The sequence below is a fragment of the Sinohyriopsis cumingii genome, chromosome 2 (genome assembly GCF_028554795.1).
Source record: "Sinohyriopsis cumingii isolate HCF-2022 chromosome 2, ASM2855479v2, whole genome shotgun sequence".
Classification (NCBI taxonomy): domain Eukaryota; kingdom Metazoa; phylum Mollusca; class Bivalvia; order Unionida; family Unionidae; genus Sinohyriopsis; species Sinohyriopsis cumingii.
In genome coordinates, this window is record NC_142962.1 from 65,193,798 (window position 1) to 65,212,535 (window position 18,738).

At 33.6% G+C, this 18,738-nt stretch overlaps 1 protein-coding gene across 1 annotated transcript in view; it reads left to right on the top strand.

Annotated features, from left to right (window-relative positions):
- Window positions 1-15,810, top strand: part of LOC149805062 (N-acetylgalactosaminyltransferase 7-like) — an 88,595-nt gene extending 72,785 nt beyond the window's left edge. The window contains exons 11-12 of the mRNA XM_089946944.1: window positions 5,902-6,027; window positions 7,843-15,810. Coding sequence (XP_089803070.1) covers window positions 5,902-6,027; window positions 7,843-7,983 — 267 coding nt within the window. The 3' untranslated portion in view covers window positions 7,984-15,810. The remainder of the gene's footprint in view (window positions 1-5,901; window positions 6,028-7,842) is intronic.
- Window positions 15,811-18,738: the final 2,928 nt, after the last annotated feature.

Genomic DNA, 18,738 nt, shown 5'->3' on the forward strand with positions numbered 1-18,738 from the left:
ACTTTGAGAAGACTTAAAAATTGATGCACTATGATTTTATATGATTTTTGGTGTTTTCTTCTTGTATTCAGATAATTTTATGACTTTGGGACATAGATTGCAAGTAATCTCATTATTTGTCACTACAGTCACTTTGTGCCTGGTGAGTTATTTAGTTCAGATGGAAGAAAAGTTAATACTGACATGAATGCGAGTTTTTTTCAAATTTGACCTTCATTTTATTGTTGAATTAGGAACAAATAGAATCTTATTTTATGTGAATCACATGGGCTAAGCTGGATGAATACCAAATTCCACTCATCTGACAACAGCTGTGAATCAGTTGTTGTTTATTCAAAATTCCTATGGGGCCACCAGTCAGTCTTTTCCTACACAACCTGTCATTTGTTAAATAATGACATGTGTTGTGTTAAGCATGTCTGACTGAAAGGACAACTGCTGGTTAGACAGTAATTCTGAATGGTTAAACAGTGATTCCTAATGGTTCGACAGTGATAAAATTACAAAATAAAAAAGTTGTCTTTAGAGCAAATGCTTTGCTGATGAGTAGGCATGTTTATTTCATTTCTGGTGATTCATCATTTCTCTACAGTGGATGATTTATGAAAAAATGGAATACATGCTTGGGAATGACTTATTTGAACATGGTTGGAATACACCCTTAGGAATTACCTATTATTTGAATGTGGCTGGAGTACACCCTTGAGAATGACCTATCATTTGAATATGGTTGGAGTACACCCATGGGAATGATCTTATTTGATTGTGGTTGGAGTACACAGTTGGGAATGACCATTCATTTGAATGAAGATCCCTTTGAGAAAATATGTTAGTAACCTAGTCACAAAAGGATCAATTCCAAATCTGAATAAGCTGTAGCAAAATTAATTTGGATAACGAATTAGGGTAAATAATTTTGGAAATTCATAGATATCTACTGCAAGCTGTCACATTTTGTGAACCAATATTGAGCAGATGGTACATCTTAATGTAAAAATCATAAAATTACTGATGGAAGTAAATCTTTAGGTTTCAGATTTCTTCCTTTTTATTCTAAAGTGAATCTGCTGAATTGTATTTGGTTGAGTAAAGTGCATGTCCTGAAGTTTGCAAATGATGACCAAAATGTGACCATCAGTAACAGTGAATTTCGAAAAATGGTCAGCTGCATTGTTCTAAAATTTGTGAGAAATGACCAAAATGTAACAACCTGTAACAATGAATTTCACTGGTTTAAGCAGAAATAACATTTGATTCAGTTATCTTTTCTCTAGGAACTGATTTATTTTCTGTGTTTAAGTTTCCATAAATAACCTTGACCTTATACAGTGCTTATGTTATCTATTCAGACAATACATAAATCTCATTGTATGCATGTTATATGGAATAACAACTTTGCCTGAAAATGAACTCTGTTATACTAACAGAAATATGTACAGTTTTGTATTTGAGTTCAGTTCTGTGATACTAATCGAAATGTGTGCAGTTTTATATCCAAATTTAACTTAGTCATACTAGGAAAAAGGTTTACAGTTTTGTATCTAAGTTTAACTTAATCATACTAACATAGATACCTGGTTATCTTGAACTAATACATATAAACTAAAGAACTCATTATGGCATGTTAATCTCACCAATTATTGTTCTGTCTGCATGAATATCACATATCTGCTCTCATCTGCTTAAAAACAGCTCATTAAAAAATTACTGTCTTTGTCAAATACATTACCAGATTACATTAACACTTGGAATAACCCTCTGCTGCATCCTATCCGGCCTTCCCTGAAAGACCAACCAAAACAAAAAGTTCTTTCCATTAGTTTTTCCATATAAACAAAGGGATGTAACTCTTACATATTAACTCCCCTTGATCCCGCTATCCGGATTGGATGAATACTAGTTAAAAATTTTGCTGCAGCTGTTAACAGTGCTACCAATAATCCATTTATCATAATTTAAGGTGGATGGATAGACCTGCATGTGATATATTATTCACCGTATGCCATCCCAGTTCCAGACAAACATGTCCAGTCAGTGTCTTGTTTTGGTGGGCATGTATCTATCATATCGGATTTGGAAACCACATGTAGCTCCACAGTTTCTAGAGCTTTGTTGACCTACACCCAGCATGCCACCCTGTAAGGTGGTGCTCTACAGTTTAGTACTTTGCATAGGGTTTAATTTTTTTTTTAAAAAATAGTTTCCTAGGTTGTCTCACTGGTTATCCTGGCTATTTAAAAAAGGCATTTATATCTTGTGTATTGTTGAAAGAACTTTTCCGTGTATTTTAGTGTATGATTGATGTTTTTAGTTTGGATTAAAGAGTATGCAGCTTGACCTTACTTAAGATGTGAACCTATCAAAATTCTAATTGCTGGTATTTTTCACTTCTGGACTTTAAAGGTAATTTATAACAAACAGCCAATGACTGTTTTTATACTTGTTATATATTTTTTAATTCTATCATTGCATTGCCTACTATGGCAAAATTTGTTTTCCCTATTTTAATTACTGATAAACTTAGTGTACTTTGGACTTGTTCATGCTTATTTTCTAGCAGATAGGAGCAACCTTTTTGGTCAGCTGTGTACTTAGATCATGTATAGTTTCCATAAGTACTATGTGTGAAGAAATTTCAGCAACAGTACATGAAAGAAGTGCAGAGGATTTCCAGCATCTCCTCATTGTGTGAATATTGCATATACAACCAGCTTGACCTATCTGTAGAGCACCACCTGCATGATGCACTGGGTTGCACTGGCATCACCTTGTTTAGCTGTCCTGTTTGGTCCACCAAACCAACCTGTATTGACATTCCATTGTTGGACCATGCACCATGCTGAACATGACTCGGTCAGCCCAACTAGCATTTCTGCCATGTAAAACTATTATTATATATGGTGACAAGACAAGCACTCTGTATGGAATGCTATACACCTGGATGTATAGCATTCAGGATGATGACAACTCCCTAGGCCATGAGTGGGATGACGACCTGTTATTCATGACCAGATTCATAGTGTATAAGTAATTAAGTTACTTAATTCTGTGACCTTTGCTTAGAGACTTGCTGTTCTGAAAGACTGTTTTGGCTTCCCAACACCATTTTTATTAACAAACTGCAGGTATGGTATGTGGACCTTTGATTTTAAGTCCGAGTTTGATTTTTTGACCATTTTACCAGGGTAGCTCTAGTAGGACTATAATGAATAAGGGCAAACTTGAGTGTCTTTTGCTACATGTCACCATCATCTCAGTTCAAATAGGGGCCTTTAATGATTTCACATACATAATCCTTCCATTAGTAGAAGGACTTAGGAAATGCTAAAACAGTGGATGCATGGCTGGACTACTACATGGTTAGGTCAATATAGGTAATCTTGGGCATTTCTCATGCCTTCCATAACTGTATCTATCCACATGTACTTCTGCAGTCAAATTGCATATATTTATGTTTCCATCCACCTCCCTTGCTACCACCTTAATGGTGCAATGGTAGGTAAGTTAAGTATGAGTTAGGGGTATATATACAGATTCTGGTACCCAGTATTATCACCAGGTAAGAACTTTGTATGGTAACCATGGTGATGGGAAGTTTTTCCATTCTAGAGATGCTTATATACTTTTGAATCACCTTTCTTTTCACCTGGATGGTGTTTGTTTGATTTACTTGTGATAAAATACAGAGACTAAAAGGGATAAGATATACAGTTTGCACACCTCATAGTTATGATACATTTTATAGTGGAGGTTATAAAGTTGTGTGCTGGGCATGATTACTTAAGCCTCATTTGCAAGTCTTGGTATATGAATCTCATATTTCATACCACTTCATCACCATGACCTCTATTGACATATGAATCTTATATTTCATACCGCTTCATCTCCATGACCTCTGCTGATATATCAATCTCATATTTCATACCACTTCATCATCATAACATCTATTATATATTCTACATTGGCTTTTCATATCTCCATTATTGGTTATGCCACAGTCAAGATACTTTGACAATATTTAGATTGTATGGTAGTACATTTTAATTTCCCATGTAGATCTTTGTGATATTTCATGCTTTTATGGTGAATTATAAGTAGTTTTGGATAGTGTGTTAGTACTTTGCTAAATTTCCATAGCTACCATATTGCCGTGGGCTTTTAATATTCTGTTCTTTTTTATATTCTCTTTTGCAGTTGCTTTTTTTTATATTCTCTTTTGCAATCGTTTTTTTTATATTCTCTTTTGCAATTGCTTTTTTGATATTCTCTTTTGCAACTGCTTTTTAATAAATGTTCACCATGTATGCATTTTGCTTCCAATTTTGAGGTGTTTGATGTAAAATGCTTTATTGATAATCTATGCTTCTTTAATTAGGATGGCATGTAGTTATTTGGCATTGAAAACAATATTTTTATCATGTTTATCATCAGGAAGAAAATAAAATCCAGAATGAAATGTATCTATTTAAGTCAATTCTTTGTAGTTTAGATATAAACATTGATGGTTATCCATTTTAAAGTTTAAAACTGACCAATACTCAGCAGGTCTTGATATCACAGTTCATATTTCCTGGTTCACATATGTTCCATAATATAAATAAATAAGTGTTATATTGTTTGGGCAGATCAAGATCATGCACATGAAAGCAGTTATTAAAAGTAATAAAAACATATATAGACCACCTTTGATAAATTTTATGCATTTCCTCCAAAAACTTTATTTCTTTCAAAACTTTGTTTCTTGGAAATTAACTTTTGTGTCTCATCCTTCTATTTTTTACCAGAAATGTTCTTTTTAGCAACTATAATTGTACTGTAACTTAATTTTAACTTGCTCAGTGTCAATACTTGTTGATTTAGTGGTTGCTACAAACTACAAACTTTAAAGGGGGCCCTGAGTGGTCTGAAGTGCTCTCTGTTATGGATCACTGCCATCTCACCGCTGTCTGCGTTGGTTCAAGTCTCAGATTTGGCCAATTTGGATATGTGAGAAAGCTTGCCAGTAGCTTCTTGTGGGTTGGTGGTTCTTTCCGGGGTTTTCCCAGGTTCTTCCTCCACCATTAATACTGGCCGCCATGTATAGACTATCATGTGCTGAAAAATGGCGTTAAACCCTACAACAACACAACAACAACAACAAACTTTAAAGCCCAGTGATCAATCTGCAAAATTTGATAGGGCCTCCATTCTATCCCATATATTTAAATAGCAAGGAAAGGTCCTTCATTGCACAAACATAAAACTTTATGTCCACAAAAATAAACGAATTTACAGTTTGAAAGAAATATCTTTTAGTATCAATCCACAAAACATATTTTATTCAAAGTTGGCAGAGAGAAAGAGTTTGGAATAGGAATTTGACAAGGCAATCAGACTGAGATGTATTATAAGCCATATCAAATGAGTTCTTGTCCCTGATTCAGAACAAAACACTATTGCAGATTTTTATTATGTACCCATTTAGTTATGCCTTCTAAATATTTTTAATTTTATAGTTTGAAATTTGGAATGAATTGAGAATTACAAAAGTTAGATTGGTGCATTTAAGAATATGGACTTCTGGATGTCAAAAATATTTCCAATCTGAATTTGTAATACATGAATACAGATTGAAAATTTGTATCAAACATAAAACATGTTCAGTTAAATGGATATGTAATTAAACAAAAGCTCAGAGCCTCCAAATTTGATATGGTACTCAAGAGTATATTACATAAAAATGTTTATTGCAGAAACAGTGAATAAAGTAAAGATGATTTCCAAATTTAAATGATTGTATTTTTAAATATAATTTTTCCCTTAAATTTTATAGAGAATGATAAATTGTAGAGTGTCCACTTCCAACAACTCTAACACAATTCATCTCAATCATCTTTATTTTTCTTTTACATTTCATTTCAGCTGTTCCGTTTGAATGTGAAGGGCCAGCTAGCAGTTGGGGAACGCTGCATAGAATCTCCAGGAGGGGACACTCTTCATATACATTTCTGTGATACACAACCTGAGGGGCCATGGAATTATGATCTAGTAGGGTTTTCTTACTGAAGCACTTATTACACCATATTATGCTCACCCCTGTTACTGAGAGACCTTGCATATCTTTATTTGTCCTAGTCTGTTTGTTTTAAGTTGCTAACCTCCTGTTCTTGTCCTGTGACAACTAGCACATGTCCTAGTATGGTAATAAACAAATAATGGTCATGTTTCCAGGTAGGACAAGCCAGTGGTGTGGTTGAATGCTGTTCTTTTCTTGTTATTGTTATTGTGGGGTTTAATGCCATCTTTCAGCACAAGATAGGCTATACATGGCGGCCAGTATAAATGGTGGAGAAAGAACCAGGGAAAACCCTGGAAAGAACCACCAACCCATGAGAAGCTACTGGCAATGTTCTTTTGTTGAATAACAAGTGAATGAAAAAATACTCATTTTAGGTGCTTGGCACCTCGAGAAGGAAAATTCATGGATGGGTGCCTCAGAATTAAGTATCCCCTTGACTGGGATTTCATTGTGCCTGTGTCAGTCTAAATAGATTTTTTAAATCACAGGCATATGTATCCAAGACATATATGTATCCATAGGTGCATTCATCTGTGCACACACACACAGAGTCCCAGGTTTGTCTCACAGATATAACTGCTTATGTTTGTCAGACCCAAAGTTATACTCTAAAGATAGAAAAGTTCAGAAATTAGAGTGTAACCTGTCCATTTGAGATTGAAATATTTTGGAGGATTTTCTTTAACCCTTTACCTCACAGAGTGTATGTCTTTTTAGCCCTTGATATACATGCACTATAAATAGAACACCTGTTATCTATTTGACTCCATACACATAGGCCTGCCTGTTAACTGTTAAGCAGTGTAGTATATGTTATGTTTAACATAAGTTTTAACCATTTTACATTTTTGGTACACATATTATGTATAGAAAGATTTAAGAGTAAAATCTGATCGTTATTGCTGTATAATTATTTTTCACAGAGGAATTTTTATGTGCTTTACAGTCTTGAGAGAACTTGTTCACCATCAATTCAGTGAAGCCACATGACCAACCATAGCTGCCATTTTTCATGTTTGAAATTTACAAGTTCTTTGTCTATGTCTGCATCACTAAATCATCTGAATCTGATAACTTTTAAAACATAATTGCTGCCTATATCAATATCAGAGCCACTTAAGTTATTGAAGCTTTCATAGTAGTGATTCTGTTTGTGAAAACTCAAGAAGGTACTGAACAAAATCAACAGCCTCAATTTTGGAGAGTGGAGAATACAATCCAGTTACTCTAAATAGCAGATTTCGACCAGATCTGAAAATGCGACCATGTGATCTGATGTAATGGTCATTGACACCGGTGAATGTAGTATCTAATAGGGGGTTTTCTCTGAAGGTGGTGCTACAAAAACCCGCTCAAAATAGCTGATGTATTCAGCAGGCATCGAAAGGTGCTTCCATGCGAACAGTGTAGAGGTGTCAAAAGGCGCTTCCATGAGAATCGGGTTGAGGTGTCCAAAGATACTTCCAAGAGAATAGAATAAAGGCGTTCATAGGCGCTTACATGAGGGAAAGGGTTAAGATTTGTTCTTTTACTGAATTGCCGAGATTTTCCCTAATACTAATTTATCTGAGATAAGTGTATACAGTAAAACTAGTCATAACTGAAGATCAAGCTGAATATATTGAAATACTTTGGATGCAGTGAGTTTCATAAATTTTAGATGTAATAAACATATCTTTTTTATCACAAACCAGCAAAGACTTTGCAGTAATCAATCAGTATGATGAACAAATTTTTTTGATGACAACACAATAAATGTGAATTTATATTATTTTTTTTTACAGAGTACTGGTGCTATTCAGCATACAGACTATGGAAAATGTATCGAGGCTGGGTCAGATAACCAACTTCACCTCCACACCTGTGATGCCAGTAAAACAGGTCAACAGTGGGTTGTCAATGAAGTGCGGTCATGGCAAACTTAGATTGGAAATTTTGGTCTTGCCTCAAGCTGTGAATTGTAATTGAGTTAATGGTATTCTTTTTTTACCTATCTACATCGACCTAATTCTGACACTCCAGACGGCATTTTATGTTTGATGTCACTTATTTTTTCTTTGGCTCCATCTCAAATGACACCATTTCATATATAGTCACGAAACTTTATGGTGCATTGATTTTGAGACAAACCACTACTAAAAAAAGCCACGTCACATGCTTTCAATATATTGGTGACAACATCAAGCTTGTTGATCATTCACTGTGCAAGGAGGCAAGTCATTGCAATCTGCTCAATTCATTTTACAATATAGATGTACCTACATATGGATTCTTTATCCATAAAGTAGGTCACATTTATATTGATCCACTTTTAATGTACAAATGTAAGTTGGTAGAACTTAGTAGTTTGCTAAATTCTGCTTATAATGTAAATCTACCCACTTAGAGGTACTTTATGGACATAGTGGGTCATATTTACATTGTTTATTTATGTGTTTATAAAAACATTAGACTTTTATATGTTATCTCTTGCAGCATATATGCTGGCAAGTCCTGTTAATTCTTGTTACATTATAAATGGTACCTACATATGTATACAAGGTATGTGTCTATTTGTCTATATGTGATAACAGCATCTTATGTTTACACGTAAACCTTCCGAAGGGGAGGGTATTTCTCCCATCTTGAAGGGTAACATGTTCCAATTTTTTCACACTATGGTTCCATTGTAGAATATTTATTGTAATACTGTCTGTTATCACATGACTGCAAGCTGGCTCAAAGAAAGCAAGACAGTTTAGTTGTAATTTCAGACAGCATAAAACAATTAAATTCCCTTTGATTCTTTTGGCAGGGTCAGTTGGCTTCAGTACTTGAAGTTTGTCTAGATGGATTATACTGTGTGTGAGCAAAAGTAATTCCAAAAGGATTAAAGATGTTAATTGATTATGGTTACTTAATAACTCAATCAGCATAAAACAATTGACATTACTTTGATTCTTTCCAGAGAGTATGTTCTGCTTTAGTGCTTAAAGATGTTGAGATGGTTAAAAATCAGTACTATGTAAAAGATGCTCTTTGGTTGTGGTATGATTACTAGAGAGCTCAAGAGGCATAAAACAAGGTTGATGTGACTTCAGTGGTTAAGTTTGTCGAGATGCTTAAATATGTGTTATCTCCCAATACCAATTTGCCAAACTCTAAGCAACAGAAATATTACATGAAATTCAATTGTGGATGGAAATGGGAATTTCATTGGCTGGAATCAAGTTCAAGAGACATGAATATGCATTCTGATCTTCCTGTAAAGCTGATTTTAAAATCTGTTAAGTGAAAGAATGACATCACGCATCATGCTGATACTCCATCTCATAAAAAACTTGTTAGCCATCACAAAAAATACGCCATCACTGAAATCCATGCTTGTTGAATCTGCAATAAATGTGGATAAAGTCAGATGATCCAAGACACTTTATAGTAAACGTAATCTATTGTTTCTAATAGCAGATCATTTTTCAGATCTAGTCAAAATAATGTTCCCTTATTTCTGGTTGCATATTGTTTTTCAGGTCTAGTCAAAATAATGTTTCCTTACCCTGAAAAAAGACAAAAAGAAGTTCTCATGCAGACAAAAACTACAGGGATAGAGGCTATTTTATTGTTCATAAGACATTATAATCTGAATTGTATAATAATAATAATAATAATAATAATAATAATGATAACAATAGGGCCACAGGTGGCTGAGTTGCAGGGTTATTTTATCTTGGGTTATTTCATCTGCAATCTTTTTCTCATGTCTGTCATGTCCAGGCTGTTTTGAGAGGCCACAGTCATAAGGTTATCAAACAGTATGGTTTTCTCTGTGTGGCAAATTTACAATCAAATTTATGGCATTGTGACTGGTTTTATCCTAGATATGGGAGGTAACCCAATGTAAGGAATATACAAATTTTGTTTTTCCAATAACAGTCATTTAAATTCTACTTTTGAAGAAAGATTTTCTAATTGTTGGGATGATAATTGATATTGATACCATGGATGCAAAGTTTTCTAGCATTATTTTCACATTGCTAGGGGAAAATGGGCTGATCGGCTTTACATGAGGATGAGATGCAAGTTATTAATATAGTTTACCAACTTTGAAACAGAACATAAATTAGATAATTTAAAATGTACCTGGACTAATGATACCAAAATGTTATCTTTTGCAGTAATGTAGCAAATCCAACTGCATCTGGCTTCCAAGCTTCACATTTTCTTCATGATGGTATTTTGATTGTTTATTGACTGTACATGTGACTGTGTGCATTTTTTTTGTACAGTGTAAAATGTATGATAATGTATAATTATGTTTATTTTGTTGGGGATGATGTTTGACAATTTTTCATCTTTAAGTTTTCAAATGTTCATGTTCACAAGAATGAGAATGGAAATGCAAATATGTATGAAATTTCGTCTTTACACTATGCTTCTTTTTACATGGAATAACTTGCAGCTGTTTCCAGTGTGTTTTAGTTAAATGTTGTAAATAAATTTGGAACTCTCTTTGTAACCCATGATTTTTTGTTTATTTGCAGGTATTTCAGTACTATAAAAAACCCATTGTCAGTTTTTTCATTATACTATATGAATTTTCTTTCTTTAAAATTATTTGAAATGTACTATCATAATAAATATGCCTGTTTTTTACCTCACTGATCAGGTTAAGTGAGCTTATAGTTTGGCCCTTCATCAACTGTGAACAATCGAGTCACTATTTTCCATTTTACAACTTCTTATCAAAACCCACTTGATAGAATTTGATCAAATTTGATAGAAAGCATCCTGGCATGAAGATCTATCGAATTTGTTCAAATTATGCTGATCCACCATAAACTATGACCACTGTTACTAAAAAAAGAAAAATCTAAAAATGACTCAGTCTCAAAAACTGTGCAACAAATTTTTGATCAGATTTGAAGGAAAACAGGTACATTGCAATGCCAAGTATATACTTTTGAGGGTATTGCTGTAAACAGTTTCTCGATTATGAATTTGGGTCAAGTTTCCGTGGTGCAGGAACAGATCCAGGTGAAAATCCTGGTTGTATAAATGACCTTCTTTTTATGAGAAGAAAGTGATCCTTGATACATGGTCTAGGACAGAAGATAAATGGCATCAATATTAATGCACAGTTTAGCGACTATGTGCTTCAACGCTTTCTTTCAAATTTCAAAATGTGTGAATATGCACTCGCAAGCTTACACGTCAACTATCAAATGAGAAATATTAGTCTCACATGGGCCTCTTGTTTATATTTAATGTATAGTGTTCTTTAGAGATGAGTGAATATTGTAAAAAATTAAAATATGCTTGCATGAAACAATGTGATCTTTTTTCAATTAATTGTTGTATTCATACTTATGATCAAGCACTGAAAAATCATTGTGTGTACAGTATTACCTAATGATCATTCTGTATTGATATTTCAGACAGCATTTTTTAGAAAATAAAATTTGTAGTCAGTCTGTAGCATAACTTGCACATATTGGCTTGAAGCACATCAAGAATACTACATGATAATTTTGTTTTTGGTACATCTTAAAATCTTGTGATGTGAATGTTTAATCTTTTTAGTAATGTTTCATCTGACGTGTGTGTGTGTGTGTGTGTGTGCACGCATGCCAAGAACTATTCACAGGTGATAATACAAATTCAGTACAAAAATTGCCAGATGTCCCAAGTATGAAATACTTTCTTGGTGTAAATATAATATTCAGTAAATATTTATACTATTTTGCCAAACAAATTGTCAACAAAAGTGTGTGTATATGTATGTATGTATGTATGTATGTGTGTCCCTATTGGTTTAATAGATACAAAGATTTTTTTTTGTTTTTGGCTTTTGACAACTATTTACTGTAGTTGTCCTTCAACATTCCTTTGAATCATCTAAAAATTTTATTCAGTTCACATGCTCACCCCCAATGGTTGACACATCATGTCAGGGACAAGGCTTGTAAGAAAGTTGATCCCATGTGTTACCATGTGTTAAGGGCAGGCTGTTATGTGGGTTGACCCCTTGTGTGGGGACAAAGCTCATGAAAGAGTTGATCCCCTGTGTTAAGGACAGTCTCTTATGTGGGTTGGCCATTTGTGTTGGGAACAAGGCTATACAAAAATTGATCCCTTTTGTTGAGGTGAAGGGCCATAAGATGGTTAGGCCTTCAAATTTGGGACAAATGGTGTAGAGATAGATGCACATGTGACTTTTTTGAGAGGTGTTGTGAAAGCATGGACTACTTTGTTACATGAATCATTTGCCTAAAGTTTTGTATAGTTTACTTTTGTCAATTCTTTTTTCAAATTCCTATTTACATAAGGTGCTGTTATATGTGTTTTTCCCCAACTATAGTTTCTAGTCATTAAGGGCTGTTTTGGAACAATTTACATGGCTTTCGGAGGGATAACATTCCTCCATTATCTTATAATTTTAATTGTACTTGACAACCTTTATTTTATGTTGGTACTTTTCTGTGTATTTTAGCCAATACCTTTTTTTTAAGAAACGACTCTTGTCTTGTGCTCCACTTTGACATTGCATGACACATAAAACACTGCCATAAAAATTGTTGGCCACAAGGAAGCTTGTTTACAATGTAGCACATATACATCAAGACTGTTTACAATGTAGTACATATACATCAAGACTGTTTACAATGTAGTACATATACATCAAGACTGTTTACAATGTAGCACATATACATCAAGACTGTTTACAATGTAGTACTAATACTTCAAGACTGTTTACAATGTAGCACATATTCATCAAGATTGTTATACATCAGGTAGGATTCACACTAGTAATAAATTACTGGGGCCCGTGGGGGTGAAAAACAGTATTGTCATTGGAGATGTTTCTGCATTGAAACATACCAGTTATTTACATGGTTCATCGTGATCTCAGAAGATTCAGTCAAAATTAACCCTTAGTTCATCTCTTGCACAAGCACTGCCATTTTTGAAGCACATAATTGCTACATGAACAGCATCAGCAACATTTTTTTGTTAAAAAACATTTTGAAATGATAATAATAAAAGAATCAGTATTTTTATGTGGACATAATTGAGAGAGGGTGGATGAATATAAATGGATTATAAGATGCTGCTGACCATGAAGATTGCCACTTTGCAGTACTGTCAGTAATTCTCAAAAAACTTCCAGTCCTTATACAAAAATGCATTAATTCCAGCTTATTCTGCAGTCTTGTTGGATCATTGTTTGGCGATATAACAAGCTTGTAAACATGTGCTGCCAATATTGCTACACTGCATTGATTTTAATAGCTGAATCCAATCCTTATACAGTAAAAGTCTCCTGTCACAAATGTAGTAAGCGTGTGGCCATAAAAACTACATTGCATTGGCAATTCCATTGAGTAAGTCATTGGATTTGTACACAAATTTCCCATGACTACTCACTCTTAACTGGTCTACCCTATCAGATTACTTTGCCAACTATCTGATGCAGTATTGTTCTGCCAACTGCAGCAATTTCAAACTGGTGAAAGAGATTGTAAACATGCCTGCATGCTTTTCAGTCAAATTGTCCCCAGCTGGATATAGTGCAGTCGTAGCCAGTGGATTTGTTTAATGCTAGGTATGCATTTCATTTGTTTGACCTTTGACTTCTTGTTAGCAATTAATCAGATTGTATCAATGCTACATTAGGTGTATGTACTACATATTTCCAGAATCTATAAAGAAAAGAGTTGATTCAGATTTATTACTAATAACTACATAAATGTAACAAATTGGAAGCAAAAGAGAGATCAACAAAGGAATGATTGATGCATATTGTCTGGCAATTGCTATTTTTCAAGTATGTTTAACACAAACAATGCCTCTTGTATCATAAAATTGTTAGATGTTATTTATAAAACTACTTATAGATTATTTTGAAGTTTTTTATTTTGCACAGAGGAAGGTTATTTTTTATATTATAACATCTATTACGAGAAACCTATCATGCACCAAGAGATTTTGCTGCATCAGTTAGGTGTTAGTACAATTTCACATTTTTCTTCCTCTCCAAAATTATAGGAGTCAAACAAAATTAAAAATTCTGTTGATGATTATGGGTATTTCCAAGTAGTCACTTATATATTAAATAGTTACAATGTAAATGGGGGTAGAAACTTGGGTATTTGTCAATTTCAGGTGTTGTACAGCTATCATTAATTGCACTAGACACTGGAACTGTGCATCCTGACTGATGTAACCAGATCACATGTACTAAAAATATGACTGGAGTAACTAAGACTGTTAACAAGCTGATGAGATCATCAAGTCATATCACCAGGCAGGAATATGCCTCGTGTCATATTTCATTTCCTCACATGGCTGTATGTTTTTGATATTGTTAGCAAACGAGTTTGTCTTAATCTCTCTATGTATTGTTGTAATTAAAAGTGGAGTAAAATTAAATGAATAAATTCCTTTAGAATTAATTAGATGGATCAAAAGATGTGAAAATGTGGTAATGATTTGTTGATTAAATTATGCTGAATTGATGATTTTACTCACGAGGACTTTCCTCTATAATGCTGGCACTCCAAACTGTTTCAAAAGAGACTGAATACATACTTTCTGAAGGGCATGTTTTGGGACTGTTTTTTTCTGTTATCTCTTGATAAATTTTATTTTCAGCTAATATAGTGGAACATAAAAGGTAATTTTATAAATCAGAGCAAAAATATGTTTTCAAGCTATTTGGATACCGACAAATTCTTTTTCACAAATAAATCTCAGGCATCCCCTCTGAAAATTAAATGATAGTCCCTAAATAGGTACATGTGGGAAATGAAATGTATTTTAAATATGTAAGATAACTTTCTAATGAAAATTAACTTTAACATTGAGATATTCCTATTGATTTACTCCCATTGACTGTCAGTGAGTACTGGTATCTAGAAATGTAAAGAAATTCAATTTTATTCAAAACACTTGATGCTTACTTCTGCATGGTTTTATTCACCACAAAACCTAACTGGTTCCAAATGATTTTAAAGTGTTAATAATATTTAGTTTTGTTCAATTGCACACCAAAATCAATGTACTTGATCACAATCAGATGGGAAAGGAAAGCTTTCCTGGATATCTCATTACAAACATTAAACTGACGACCAATTCATTGCATCTTCATGCACAAAAGCAAACTAATGAGAATTCTGAAGACTTGAATAAAACTAAGAGAATTATCAATTTTTACTTTTATGTGCATAACAAATAATGTATATCATCGGTACTTGATCAGAAATGGCAAGGTTTGGGACTGTGCTTGTACTTCACATTAATAGCCTGAATAACATGGCACCATGTACATTTGCTTGCAAGTCTGTTCCAGCTGCAGGCATCATAGGCCCTGATCTGCCATCATGTAATACAGTGACAGATAAGGGTCTGTGCTTATATACTTATTATTCCAAACTGCATAGACACATATCTACCGGCACATTATACAGTGGCATATATGGGACTGTGCAGTTGGATCCGACTTGTAAGCAAGTATGTCTTCATCCCCAAACTAATAAACTCACTGGCATTCCAACTTTTTCCACGTGAATTCTTTTGCAACAGCCCAATGTTTGATGCTGTTTATGAAATATTATGCTTTATGGTTGTCATATCTAATTTCAAATACTGTAAATATTGGTGATTAAAAAGTATCACTGTAACTTGTGTATGTCATCTAATGATATTCAGGAAGTTCATATACTGGGGACATGTAGTTCTACTGGTACAATAAATTAATAAATGTTATTACTAGTTATCTTCTTTGCTTTTCATTCACTGACTCAATCTTTCTTACTACCTGTCTGTAGGTTCTTCCTCAATCACATTTTTTTCTGGACGGATAGAGGATCGTTTAATAAATTTTTGTTTCCATTTGGACTTTAAACTGTTTAAAACAACTTTTGTAGAAAATATACATCGCAATTAATGACCAAACTAGAAATGTGTTCACAAAATTTGAATGTACCCTTTTTTGTGTGACCGTACAATCAAATGAGCATCAGAAACACCCAATTGTAAAATACAACTCATCACCAAACAAGAAAAGTGAAAGTGACATACCTGCTTTTGGTGTTATAACATTTAACTCCTCAAGATGTGTATAGCTTCTTTTATTATATTCTTTACTCATACATATATTATCTTTTGAGGAAATTTTAAAACAAATGGAGGTATTCTTTTATGATGTATAGTGTGTATATAATTAAGTGATCAGTGATTAAATAGCTTATCAGCTTCTGCAACCCTTCACTTAACATTAAATCTTAAAATGAAAATGAATACAAACTAGTGTTACTTCTAATGATTTAAAATACCACAAAACAAGTTCACTAAAGGACAGTCCCACAAGTGATGATTCAGTATTTGTAAAGTATTTACATAAAGAACTTTTCATTTATTATTGCAATTATATTTGTAAAATGATGAATGTTCAAAGAAACCTGTATAATAATCTTAACTGAAACCATCTCAGATGAGAATTGTTTACTCGTTTTGTTTTAGGTTGGTCTGTTAGATTAAGTTGTATTTGCCATTTATTGTTCTGATTACTGGTATTTCTGTTATCATTCAGCAAACTGTCCAGACAGCAGACTGTAGCAGACACTGTTCAAGAAAGTGACCCGAATGTGCTAAATTTAACTAAAGTCTGTGGCATATTGTATAGGTCTTAGTAATCAAATTTTCAGGTAAAGCGGTATCATACTTACCTAGACCAAACATAAAATTGCATACCTCTGTTATCAGAAAGCCAGATCTAATGCAGATCTTATCACTGTCAGGTCAAAGCAAATCTCTCCAAAATGTATGTTCCATACAAGATAACTGTATCCTGCTCACATTAATCTCTCCTATACATTAAATCATCACAGACTTAAAATAATCGACGATCTTTGTTTTGTGCACCATGACAGAAAACACCAATTTCACTATTGATTGACAGATTACACAAGACTAACAGAGAGGTCCAACTCTGTGGACAGCCATGTATAGATTAGGCTTTTGGAAATGGCTTTTAATGCTTCAAAAACAATATCTGCATTAGTCAGCTGCTTAACCTGCCAAGCTCAAAAGTCGGCTTATATGACACCTGTAATGAGTAGGGAATGAAAATCATACATGGATATTCTTTGTGTCCCATGGACCGAAACCTCACTGACCTTTACAGACAAATTTTAAATACTAACGACCTCTGACCCTAAGGAAAAGGGATAAACTCTAATCTCTTCTCAAAAGTTAACTTTTTTTCATATGATAGTTTAAATTCACAGGCAAATAGATGCAGATATCAAACCAATCATGTCACGAGATGACTTCCACTTCTGCTGTGATAACACAACTGCTTTTCTCACCATCCAGCAAACAAACACCTTTAGTCCTAATGATAAAAACTGCATCACTTTAGAGTCTAATAGAATGAGCTAATGGTGCAATTCAAACTACATTATTTTGGTTGTACGTCCAGTATGATGATCACAAAGCCACCCTGAATCCTCAGGCTTTTATTAGATATGTAGTTGCAAAACCTATGTAAACTATATTTCGTGTTGACTTTACCCATTTTACTTGAAATAAAAATTACTTCCAAAAATATGAGCTTAATTCATATGCATAGTTCCTTGCTTATAAACAAAGTCATCCAAGATCTCTAAAAGTATCTGCATGAAGCTTTGATTTGTGGTGTTCACTTTAACATGACAATACTAGCAACTGTCAAATTCTACATCACTAAATGAACTGAGCTAATCAACTTCAGAAATACATATATGTAAACGAATCCCTATAATTAAGAAAATAAATTCTGATCCTTAATTACAACATATGGTTTATTTAGCCTGCAATTGTGCATTTTCTCCAACATCAACCTATCAGACATTTTCTGTTACTTTGTCTTTACTGGTGTGCGCAACCTTAGTCTAAAATTTATTATTGAAATTATGTTTGCATTTTATTACAAGGTAAAGAATAATGTTTATAATGGATTACTTCCCTTCCTTAAGAGAGAAGTGTTGTTAAAAGAAACAAACATCGATTACATAGCAAATGAATTGAGAACTTTGTAAAATTGCACTAAATTCCATTAACAGATCTTGCTCATAATAAAACTCATTGGATATCTTGACCATATAAACTTATTAAGTTTGATAAAAATCTTATTAGAAATAGTCACTTAAGTGTTGACAAGCTCAGCAATCGGACACATGGTTCCTATGCACTGATCTTGCTCATAATTGTACCCATCAAAGATCTTGACAATTTAAGTTTATTTACCAAGTTTACTCAAATTTGTATCAGAAATGCAGTCTATAGAGTGGTAACAAGTTCAGCCAGTCAGATGCAATATTACCTCATTAACTGCTTGGATCTCACCAATTATTAAACACCTCCAAGATCTTGATGAAATAAGCCTGCACTTCAATTGTGTTTAACATTGAATCAAAAATATAGTTTAGAGTGGTAACAAACTCAGCCAATCAGATGCAAGACTGCCTCATTAATATGCTTGCAACTTGACCGTTATTGAACTCATCCAAGATTGTGATATAACCATATATTCCAAATATGATCGAAAGTCAGATCATAAATGTGACCTCAAAAGTAGTAACATGCTTTACCAATAAAATGAAGTTCACCCATTATTATGCATTATCTTGCTCATTATTGAACTCATCAAATCTTTACAA